The following is a 12,729-nucleotide window of genomic DNA, read 5'->3' on the forward strand; positions in this document are numbered from 1 at the left end:
GGTGAAGCCATAGGATGGGTGCCTCTCCAGAGAAGAAACACCCAGGGCTGGAAGGCCTAGGGTCTCACCTTGAAGGACACTCAGTTATGGAGCAAGAAGTTCAACACAACTCTCAGTGCTTGGGGAGGAACCCACAACAGCCACTAGTTTGGAAAGGAAAACAATAATGGCATAATACTCATAGCTAGCACTTACTGAATGTTTACTAGGTACCAGGCCCTGGTTTATGTTCATAGCATGCACTCAGTAATCTACCCTTCCAAACTCCAAATGCAACATACTATTATTAACATCGTTTTACTGATGGAAAGCTAAAACCCAGAAGACTTAAGTAACTCCCCCCAAATCACACAACTGATAACTGGTTAACCTGGCACTGAATCCAGGCAGTCTAACACTAGCACCCCAGGCCTCATTTTAACCACTTGCTATATGGAGACTTCTAAAGGGGCAGAAAAACTAACACCAAAATTATAGCAAACAACCACAACTTGCCTGTCTAAACATGCAAGAAGCAGCTACTGTGGGCCTGTGAGGAGAACACAAGAATGGAGGAGAGGGAGGCTGACTGTCAAGGAGCTGGCAGCCTGGGGTGATACAGAAAAATAAGCCAATTACTAAAATGAGGGATAACTGCTATGCTTATATTTAACGTTCCATGGGGGCTCAGAGGAAGAAATGATAAATCTCCTTTGGGAATGAAGCCTGGCCAATGGGTGGAAAAGGTGACACTTTTTATCTGAGTATTTAAGAAGGGTGTATGTTCACGAAGAAAAAGAAGGAAACTCAAGACACCAGAAGCAACACAGAGTTATGAGGAAGTACATCATACTCAGGAAGTGATAGCAGATCGCTGCCATTGGGATCTGAGGTGGGAAAGAAGACTGCGGACACCTCAGCAATAGCACTGAAAGACAAGCTCAGGATTTACCTGTAGTTGACCATGTGTCACTAAAAAAACCTCTGTGGCTTCACACATGCTGTTTTCTGGAACTGTCATTCCTCACACCTCACCTACTGACATGTACATCATCCACAGATCCCAACTTCAGTATCACTTCTTCTGAGAGCCATCCCTGCTTTGGAGGCCATGTGCTCCAACAGCTCCTTGTACTTCTCCTTATTCTATTTCAATGACGCCCAATTTTACTGTAATTGCCTATTAACTGTCTGTATTCTCCATTAGACTAAAGTCCCTTTGACTCAGAGTTTTTTCTGATTGTTCACCACTGCACTTCCAGGGCTCTCTGCTCACCTCCTGGCAATTAGTAGGCACTCAACAAATATTTGATGAAATAAATATAAAAGTAAGATTCATTTCCCCTGGCATGAAATTCAACTAGGCAAATATCACTGTGGTGTACAAAGCATGAACCTGCTCTCAAGGACCAGATGAGAAGGGGAAAGGTATACCATGCTTTCTTTGCAGAAATGCATCTCAACCTGCTGGGAGAACAAATGTAATTGTGTGATACAAGTTCACAATGGCAGATACTTTTCATTTACATGAAATTGTGTTGTGCTCCAGGGATCTCATTAAGAAATGCAGAGACACTTAATTCTAGCACAGGATAAAATGTGCAGCCTTTGATTCAGAATTGTATATTTTACAAAGCCAACCTGTTTTCAAAGAAAGTCTGTGATGGAGAAAGCACTGGAGGATTTTTGCAGTTAAAACACTGCCAAGAGGAAGGGTGACAGTTCAGATAGATGGACATGTCAAAGAGAAAGCCTTCCAATGCTATAGAGAATGCCATCCTCAGTGGGCTGAAATAGATTTTTTAAAGGGAATTGCATTTAATGGCTAATATAGAGCAAAGTGCCCCAGAGAAAGAGGACCAGAATGGTTAAGTCTGAAGAGTATGGCATATAAAACCAGAGGAAGGGTCTAGAGATGTTTAAGCCAATATAACCAAGAGTTGGGGATGACACATCTGTATCTTGTTGTGGAGGCTTCATAGGACACCTGTAGGTCCTTCGGCGAGCCTAAGAGAAGCTGATGCCTGTCCTCATCTGTCCAACAACTCCCTTTCCAGCAGGAACTTCCATTCACCGGTTCCATATATTATGGGAAAGCCCACAGTCATGGTGTCTCATCTCTGCCCAGCAACCAGACATGTCGTCCCCACACCACAATGACTGGTCAAAGGAAGAGTGTTTGACTTCAGCAAAGCCAACCAAAGTTCTTCCCTGAGAAAGAGCATTTTGGTTTCTCTTGCTGTGGACTCAGGAGTTAAGGATCTTAATTTAAGACTCATGTTGCTTGAGACACAGGGAGAGCACTAGACTGGATGACATTGTTCAAATCCTTGAGAGAGCCATGTCTGAAGCCAGACTTTGGAGCTAATTGACCCAATTCATTTATTTTCTGTCACATGCTGCTGAAAAAAGACCTTATTAATATAGCATTTGGAAGGCAAGTTGGTAAGAACGCTACAGTCAGGCAATCCATTGGGGTATATACAGGGAAAGCCCTCTTCAAAGGCTAATTTAAAACATAAGTCCATTGGGTAAGCTAAAAATGTATTCATAAAACAAGTCTGCTTACTGCACATAAAAAAATGGAATTTACAGGGACCTACTATTTACAGTCACTACCTCTAGAGTGTACAGCCATGGAGGCAGTGAGAAAGAATTGAGGATGCTTTTATGTTTTACTTGTGAAATAATGACATTTTGTACAATGCTCAGGTATTATGTTCTTTAAAAAAATGATGATGATTAGAAAAGATATTGTTGGAACAGATCAAACCCAAGGTCATGGAGTTGGGTGTGAAGGTCCAAGGAGGGAGAATCTGCTGACAGGAGGTGGTGAGAGCTCTCTGGGGGGATTTAGGGGTGTGATCTAGGGCATCCTGTGAGAAAGCAGAGAGAACACGTTGCTCAGAAGGATTTTCACATTCCCGATAGCTCTCTGGCTTCAGAGGGATCTCCCAACACTGGAGTCAGAATATTCTCCATTGATGAGGAATATGCTGGCCCAGGAGCACTCTCTGAGCTAAAAGGTTGCTGTGGATACTCTTGCATTGGAGAAGTGTTAAATTCCAGCAAAGGAAAATTGCAGCTTCAAACATATATTTCCAAAATTAGTAAAAGTAAAGCTTTCCAACTCTAATCCAACCGACCATCCAGTCTGGCCAGCACCACCTCCAGTGCCGTCCCCACATAACCATCACTCATGTATACCTAGATATAAACATCTACATATTTATTTCATAAAAGTGGAATTATTCTAAACATTTAAGCCTGAAACTAGCTTTCCTTTTCTCTCACACAACACACCAGGGACATCTTTCTAAGACAATACGCAAAGCTATTCCTCATGGGTTTTAATGGCTGCATTAGAATGTTCCACTTTTAAAACAACTACTCTGTTACAGATACTTAGTTGGTTTTCATTCACTACAGAACCTCAGCTTTAAAATAAGCAATGGAACTTATTCTTTAATGCAGTTTTGACTTCTCATGATCCATGCTATGGAATGCATGAGTTTTAATTATGCTTTGGAAATTATTTTTAATGAGGCAATAGCTTTCATTAATAGGATTCAATTCTCAAAACACCCAGAAGCACCGTGTATGGAGAATGGTCATTCGGGAAATGTTGTTTCATAATGTTCTGCTTTGATCTAGGGGTCTGCCATCTGGGTGGAATTAGGAATCACAGTGAGCATTCTTGCTCAACAGGCACTACCCCTTATGAGTCATTCCCGCAGATTCACGGCAACTCTAGAGAGGAGGACAAGACACCTTGGCAGGAGTTCCATGATGAATGGTGACATTGCATCTCACTGAGACACTCACTCTGTGCTTTGTCCCAGCCCACCTGTCATGGGAGGGACATGGCAAAAACAGAGCTAGGTGATAAATACAATCATACTCTACCAGGCTAAATTGTTGCTCTGCAATGTCCAGGGTGGACCTTCCAGCCCAATGAAATACCACTCTTGGGACAGGGAGACAACTGGCAAGTGACCCAGGCTCTCAAAGGAAAACAAAACCATTTGACTCCATTTTACTCATGGCATTGGAGTGTTTGAGTCTGCTATCAAAAAAGAAAATGAAATTATTGGCAGCATTGTTCAAAAAGAGAATGTGCTGAACACTCCAGTTGTCCAACAGCGTTTACCAAATACCTAGGTCAGCAGGTACCTAATTACTGGTTAATGTCAATCTCCCCCATTAAAAGGTAAGTTCCATGAGGGCAGGGACCTTGCCTTTATTCACATGCTTGCACTTTCTCCCATTGGGGGAGGCAGAGACATTTAAGAAAAATTCAGTGTGGTTTTAATCATAATTGTACTAAGGTCTCCAAGGAGAATGGGTTTGATGGGGTCAGAGAGGGCTTCTGTCAGCAAGAGAGGTTTGAGCTAAGGTTTAAAAGGCATACGGAAGAGGAGGGGGCAAAGGAACTTTCCAAACAGTGAGAGGAGCCAAGGTCTTGAGACGGCTGAGCACAGAACACTAGAAAGGGAAAAAGAAGGCCAAGGTAGCTGCAGCCAGAAAGCAAGGCTGGCAAAGGGCATGAAATGAGGCTGGGATGTAGGGAAGAGCACAAACCCCTACAGGCCAAGGAGTTTGGTCTTGATACCCAATGCAATGAGTAGCCACTGAATGGTTTTCAGCAAAGGAACGACAGGATCAGAGTTGCATATTTCAAAGATGGCTGTGAGGGCTTGTGAGAGGCAAGTGTCTTGGAAGGGTATAAAATAGATGTGGAGGGACAACCAGGTGGTTGCTGCAGTGACTCCTGCAAAAGATGGCGTTAGTGTGGCTTAGGTGATAGAGATGGGGAGAAACAGACTGGGTTCTGTTTAGGAAGGAAAATTAATAGGACTTATTATTTAAATGTAGGGGATAAAGAAAAAGCACATTAAGAATAACTATCTGGTTTCTGAATGATGCAGCTGCTAGAGCTATTCACTGAGAAGAATAGGTGTCCAAGTTTGGTAAGAAAGATTGTGAGTTTCATGGATAGTTAAGAGAAACTGAAATTAACATCCTCTAACAATGAGCGCTGTGCCAGCTGGGCCAATGCTATGCCTTGAATGGATTATCTAACTTAATCCTAACTGCAACCCTATAAAATAGGTGTCATTGCCCCCGTTTTTAGAGATGAGAAAACCGAGACTCAGAAAGGCTTGATAAACTTATCACCAATCTCAGAGCTAAACCGGGGCAGATCTGGGATTTGAACCAAATCTTCAGTTCTTAAGCAGATGGTTCTTAATGACCAGCTCACACTGCTTCGTGACAACTCAGGAAAAATTTCATGGTTTCGAAAGAACTTGACAGTTAATATGGGACTCTGAAGCCAAATCTATATAGGAAACCTTTACCCCTTCTGTCAGAGCTGCCGGGAGTGAACTCCACATCAGAAAGAGATTCTACTCTTCCTTCCATTCTTCACTCCCTACCTGGTTCATTTTCTTCCCCTTGCTTCTGCCCAAACCTCAAGGTCACCTCCAGTTGCCCTGATCCCTCAGCTTTGCCTTCTCCAGGTTCATTTGAGCAATGACCACATGCAGGCTACCTTGGAGGATGTCTATGTTTTTTCTACTTCCTTACCTTGTATTTTTTTCTGATGTGAACTTTCATACAATAGATACTGTCTTAAAAAGTCATCCATGTACTGAAGTCAGATTATTATAAACAAGCTAATAAATATAAATGTCAAACTGTGACACACTATTTAGCTGGTCTAGCTGTCAACCAACAGTTCCATTTTATCAACATCATCATCTCTAGTTATAGATGGAATCTCATTATATATGCATTTAACTTAAGCATATTCAACTGTAAGTTCTTGGCAGAGGGAAAAAACAGAGACAGAGAGAGGAGACAGCAAGCACACTTTTTATAACCTAGATTGTCATGCCTGCCATTCCAGTCACTGAGCACTTGTCCCATGGGATGGCTCTCAATCTGCTGTTCCCCCAGGTGGACTCAGTCCCTAAAGACTTTTCTGATTGAGTAATTCTCTGGGAGACTTGGATTTTAGTGTTGAAAGGCACATAGTTTAGATATACCACAGTCTTTGATTTTAGCCAACTACTTTTCCTGTTCTTCAATGAAAGAAACAGGAGGAAAAACTGGTCTGTTGGACTCTGAAGAGACAGTGAGAGATTGTCCTTGGTAATTCTGATAATGTGATTTGCACACCACACTTTCTTTTGAGAAGCAACCCCTCAGATATGGCTGCAGTGCTGGCCACATATGTTCAGATAATCCTCTGACTTTTGAGTTGCATTATTTCTTTACTGTTAGATACACATGAGCTAGAATTAGTCAACAAAAAGTACTGATACAACTAAAATACCTATATCTCCACAAATGAGGCAAAGATGAAAATCATTAGGCTTCCTGAAGTCAAGTGTGAAGAAAAAGAACAAAATCATGCAACAGAATAAAACGCTAGCCCTGGGTTTTGGGGGATTTTATTATGATCTTTAACTTTCTGGAAAAGAGTCTCCATAGTCACAGGGAAATACCTAAACACACGCCTAAAATTATGATACAGCACACTTTCAGGAGAAGGTCATGTTCAAACATAGAACCACCCCTGCTGCCTACCAGGCAGATGTATTAATTCTTAGCACTCAGCCCCCTCAGAGCTTGGTTCATGCCACTAGTGTACAATTGAGAGCTCTACGGTAAACCTGAGGGCTGGCACCTGTCTCTACCTACACTGTAAGCCCCTTGTAGGCAAGGCCAAGGCCCTCCTAACCTCTGTGTCCACAAGACCTCCGAGAGTGCCCTCTGCAAAGGCTGGAAAGTGAAGGAGTATGTGAACAATCAGATTAATGACTCTAAGACTCATTTCTAACAAATTAGGGAAGAAAGACACACCCCAATAGTCACCAGGCCATTGCTCCAGTCCAGACCCCACTGGGCATGTTGCTCTGGCCTTACCTGTCCAGAGAAATGCAGCACAGGTGAAAAATGGATGCTGTTGTGAGCAGGACGTCTAGAGATGTCCGGACGAGGCAAAACATCTCCCCATAAATCCAGATGTCCTGGACCAGCTCAATGGCACCGAAGGGCATCACCAGCACGGACACCAGCAAATCCGCAAAGGCAAGAGAGACAATGAAATAGTTGGTTTTTATTTTCCTGTGAGTGAAAAAGTATAAGGAAAAGGCAGGGGAGGGACGAAGGAAGGGAGTTTGGGAAAAAGGAGCAAGAGAGAAAAGAGGCAGAAAGGAAAGCAAAGAAAGAAAGAAAGATGGGAGGGAGGAAAAAGAAAAGAAAGTCAAACATGTAACGTATCCCATAAGGTTCAGTTTCCGCTTCTGCAACATGGCTGGAAAGACCCTTTGTGGTCTGGCCACTCCTAAATTCTCCAGACTCCTCACTCCTCTCGCACCCAAAGCCCTCTCCTCCTCTCCCCTGTGGCTGCACTGGCCTGATCTGAGTCCCCTGTGTATGGAGTGACTCCCAAGGGCCACTCTAGAGGGTGCTCTCTCTCCCTACTGTCAGCCTAACTGCACCCCACTAGTCTTACAGGCCTCGGTCTGGTCACTCTCAGGGAACCTCCCAAGGGGCACCCCTCACAAATGGCGTCACACTCCACTGTTTCTCGCTCTTGGACTGACCGCCACATGCCCCACATTTGGGACACTGATCAGAAGTGTGCTTTTATGCCTTGTTGCACCATACTGGATTGACAATGGCCATGCTTAGAGAGGAAGGCAGTACGTAAGGCAGGACGACATCTTTTATCCCCATTCTCAGGGCCTGGTGGCTCTCCATCCAGGTTGCACGCTGGAATCACCCAGTGAATTTTCACAAATATTGGTGCCAAAGTTACACTCCAGATTGACTAGTTCAGCAATTCGGGGTGATTAACACACACATCCACCCCCCAGAGCTGCCAGATAAAGTGTAGGACACCCTGTTAAATTTCACTTTCAGATTAATAATGAATATTATTTAGTATAAGTATGTCCAAAATATTTCATGAGATGTACTCATACTACACAGTAGCAGTTTTTGAAAGGTCTGCAGGTGATCTTAATTGCCACCAGGGTTCAGACTGATGAAGTGGGAGGAGTCAAAGACCCAGGTTTAAATCCTAGATTGGTCACTAATTGGCCACTCCTTCTGTGAACCAACTGATAAAGTGGGGAGGTTAGATTAGATGTGCTCTCAACATACCATATTTTGCTGTGTATTAATTTTTTAATTTAATTTGTATTTATTTATATATAGAATCAAAACTAATTACCATATTCCAGGGTAATATTTTGCATACAGATATCTAGCAGTAAGCTTTCTAGAGTTACACTTTTAATGAAGAAGCATAAATAAAAGAATTTAAAACATTTATATAGATACAGAATTAGTACTACCTACGTATAATGGGCATCCTTATTTTCCCCAAAAAATGTGGGCAGAAAGGTGTGCATTATACATGGCAAAATACGGTATGTACATATAGTGATCACAACTTCTAAAAAACCCAACCAAGTTAAACACAGGGAAAAATACAGGATGGAAACTCACTTAAGTGTTTGCAGTGGTCATGTTAGAGTTGTGGGATTGTGTCTGATCTTTTTTCCTTGCTCTATTTCCAAACATTGTTCCCATGGATTTTTCCCCCTTTTGTAATGACAAATTATAATGGAAATAAGAAGTTCAGACCCCAACTCTCCATGGAGAGCCCGGAATACCACCCAGGTTTCCTCATGCTACTCACCTGAGCTGCCGGTCCCTGCACACAGCCACCATCACCAGAAGGTTGCCCAAGATGGCCATCAGGATCACCGCTGAGAGAAACGTGAGCAGCACAACCTTCTCCACTGACCTGAAACCCTCCTTGGAACTGGAAGACACACAGACAGACAGACAGACACACAAAGAACTGAAGGAAACCCAGAGACACAGGCAAGAAATTTCATCTTTCCTTCATTCATCTTCAGGAAGGTAACTTCATCATTTGCAGCTGCAACACACATTTATTGTGCACCTAATATATGCCACTGTGTGCACCTGTCACTTTACATGATTACCTTAGTGGAGTCTTGCATAACAGGGAGGAGGAGGCTCAGAGACATAAATGAACTACCCGAGATTGCACCATTATTCTCCACCAGAGCCCTCGTGGCTTCCCTTCAGAGTGCTTCATCAGCTTGTGCTTCCTCAGCTTGTGCTCACAAATGTATTTGGTTGATCCCTGTTTTGTGCACCTACCTACCTAGTGAGCTCCGAGACGCAGGGACTTCATGTCTCATCTGTTGATAAAGTCAATTCCAATTTGTCATTCACACTTACTGGAGGAAGGAAAGGTGGTATTGGATGGATGAATGGTAGATATTGAACCAGGTCTGCATGAATACAAAGGCCACCCTGTTTTCCGGATCCCATCTCAGCCTGTGCAGAAGCTGCTGTGTACAGGTGAACTGTCTTGTAACAGGCTGTGGCTTGCAGATTGTTCTTATATAGCTGACCTAGCCAAAATGGCCTCAGATTCTGTGAAGTCCATTGGAAAGGCAGCAGCCAATCAATAAACGTAGGAATTCATTTCACTGCCCTAAAACCACATTTCTTTTGTTGCCCACCATAACAGTTCAAAGTTGTGTTCCTGCCAATGTTGGTTCTGATCTGAATCTATAAATACTGCTGTCCTAGTATAAATCACTTTATTTTATTAAACTTGGAAGTGAGTGTCCCCTATCAAGAGAAAAGCATAATGTCTGCAGATTAGTAAGAAGCTACAGGGGGAAAAAAAGGTCTTATTTCTATTAGAGTAATGAAGAGTTCTTTTTAAATTAAGTTTCAAAGACTCTTAAAATTCTCAGCCTAAAACCTCACCTTTCAATATAAGCAGCTGAGGCCCAGAGAGAGGCCCTAAGTTGTCAGAGCATTTTGACAGCTGGTCTGGAAGAGACTGCCTGCCCCGTAAGCCCACTACTGGACTCACAGGGTTCCAAGAATCAAGAAATATCTGTCTTTACTGAACTCCTTCGACTGGAAACCAAGATATGGCTGCTGGCCCCAAATGGTAGCAGCCCAGCACATCCTGGCTCTGGCCTTGTCCAAAACTCTTCCCACCGGGCCTGGCACAAAGGACGAGATGCTGACTAGAATAAGGAACCACTGTTACAGTGACAGAAGAACTAGAGTGTCCCTCTACTCTGCTGACAAGTGTTTTTCTTAACTGATTGATTGATTGATGGTCTGTTTGGCTAGGGTTCAGATGAAAAGAAATCAGAGGTAAGTTCATCTAAATCACCCTCCCACACCTAAATCCCAACTATCAGCAGTATTAATATTGGATAGGGGAGATTTAATTCAATGAGAAAGAAGACCTTCATAGGGTGTTGTGGCTACCCAAAACTAATTTGACCTTAGGCCATGTTAACTGAGGTAAAGTGTCTAACAAAGGAGGTAGCAGTGGCTTTTTCCTTGTCCTTCTCAGAGGCTCTGACTCAGAGTCCCTCTGAAACTTGTTGTCCTCCAGGCCTCTGTATCAGCTGTGCCTTCTCCCTGGAATGCTTATTCCTGCCCTTCAGTCTCAAACTAAAGCTAACCCCCCACTTAATGTGTCACAGTCCACATTTTTCATTTTCTTTATAGCATTTATTGTTATATGAAATGACTTCTGCTACTGATTCTTGTCTGTGCCCACCCCCATCCCCCAGATCGACTTCACTTACCTTTTCCAGCACAATTCCCAGTGCTAGGCACAGCCTACTCTATAGTATCTGTAGTTCAGAGGTATGTGAAGTTCCTAGGAAGTGCTCAATTATTTGCTTATTGAGTGAAAGAAAGACATATTGTATTCCTAATAATCAAGTTTATCCTTCAATGTCTTTGAAAACTGATTGAAGGCACAGAGGAGATTTCACCCAGCGAATACCCAGTACGAGACACAAAAGCTATTTTTAACTATCTGAAGAGCTGTCATTTGAAATAAGAGATCTGTGCAAGCATCCATTCAACAATACTTTCTGAGCACCTTCTCTGCACTAGGCATTGTTATATGTCCTAGGAAAGCAAAAATAAGCAGAACAGAGAGCAGACAATGGGTAGATAGAAAGAATTTATATTAAACATCAGCTGGTAATCCATGTTATAGCAAAAAGTCTAGGAAGAAAGCAGGACAGGACTGCCAGCATGAGGTGGATGACTGCTATTTACCAGGGTGACCAGGGAAGGCCCAGTGACAGGTGTGTCACACTTTAGGCACTGCAGATGGTGTAAGGAAGTGGGAGGGGTGGGCCGGCTTCCAAATGAGTTGGTTCTCAACTTTGGCTGCACATTGAAATGACCTGAGGAGCCTTAGAAATGTTGATATTAGGGTCCCACCCTCAAAGATGCTGATTTAATTAGCCTGGGCTGTAGCTTAAATATTGGAATTGTTCCCAGTTGACTCTAACGTGCAACCAAGGTTGACAATCACTGACAGAGGAGGGCAAGCTGTAGACATGCTAATAAGGACTTCCTGACAACTAGGGATGACAAGCAATGGTTTCCTGGTCCTGTTTTGAGCTCCCAGCTCAGAAAGTGTTTAAGAATGCCTAGATGTCACCTTGGCTGACATGGCTCAGTGGATTAAGTGCCAGCCTGTGAACCAAAAGGTCACCAGTTCCATTCCCAGTCAGGGCACATGCCTGGGTTGCAGGCCAGGTCCCCAGTTGGGGGTGTGCAAGAGGCAACTGATGAATGTTTCTCTCCATCTTTTTCTCCCTCCCTTCCCCTCTCTCAAAAAATGAATAAACAAAATCTAAAAAAGTGAAAAATTAAAGCAATGCCTAGATGTCAATGAGATACCACTTCACACCCATTAGGATGGCTACTATATAATCAAAATAAAAATGAAAAATAACATGTGCAGAGAAATTGGCACCTTTGTGGATTGCTGGTGGGAATGTAACATGGTACAGCTGCTGTGGAAAACAGTTCAGTGGTTTCTCAAAAGGCTGAACATAGATTTAATTGAAAGCAGGGACTTGAATAGATACATACACACCAATGTTCATAGAAGCATTATTCACAGTAGCCAAAAGGTAGAAACAACCCAAGTGTCCATCGACAGATAAATAAACAGAATGTGGTATGTACATCCTATGGAATTTTATTCAGTCATAAATTTCTGATACATGCTGTCACATGGATTAAACCTTAAACATACTGTGCGAAGTGAAATAAACTGGACATAAACTGATAAATATTGTATCATTCCACTGACATGAAGAGCCTAGAATAGGCAAATGAAGAGAGGAGGGAATGGGGAATTATTTAATGAGTAGAGTTTCTGTTTGGGACAACGCAAAATTTCTGGAAATGGGTAGTGGTGATGGTTGCACACCATTGTGAATGTACTTATTGTCACTGAATTGTACATTCAAAATGGTTATTTTATGTATTAATGACAAATTTTGTTATACATAATTTATCACAACAAAAAAGAGTACATGGATGACCACACATCAGGACACTATATTGGAAGCAGGTGAGACTGGCTGATTTTAGGTCCCCTTCTTGTCTGTGGTCAATAGCCTGAACATATCCTTAGAAAACGGATTGTCCATCAGCTGAGTCTTACCATTAGAACCATCTCCCTGCACTTCCTTTCCTCTTGTAGGAGAAAAAAAAAAAAACAGTTTCAGAGTCTGTGATGCACATCTCTGGCTCCAGAGAAGGTGTATTTCAAACCAACTGGGAACGTCAGGGTCAGAGAGCCCCAAGTTCAATGTTATGGTTCATTTGTGGCATGCCAATTAG

The 12,729-nt window shown here is 42.7% G+C and overlaps 1 protein-coding gene across 7 annotated transcripts in view; it reads right to left on the bottom strand.

Annotated features, from left to right (window-relative positions):
- The window catches only part of HTR4 (5-hydroxytryptamine receptor 4), a 155,075-nt gene that overhangs the window by 70,213 nt on the left and 72,133 nt on the right, over positions 1-12,729 (bottom strand). For all 7 annotated transcript variants that reach the window (XM_053927201.2, XM_053927198.1, XM_071221807.1 and 4 more), the window contains 2 exons: positions 8,699-8,824; positions 6,913-7,113 (listed from right to left, as the gene is read on the bottom strand). In XM_053927201.2, the coding sequence (XP_053783176.1) occupies positions 6,913-7,113; positions 8,699-8,824 (327 nt within the window). The remainder of the gene's footprint in view (positions 1-6,912; positions 7,114-8,698; positions 8,825-12,729) is intronic.

The sequence above is a fragment of the Desmodus rotundus genome, chromosome 6, assembly GCF_022682495.2.
Source record: "Desmodus rotundus isolate HL8 chromosome 6, HLdesRot8A.1, whole genome shotgun sequence".
Classification (NCBI taxonomy): Eukaryota; Metazoa; Chordata; class Mammalia; order Chiroptera; family Phyllostomidae; genus Desmodus; species Desmodus rotundus.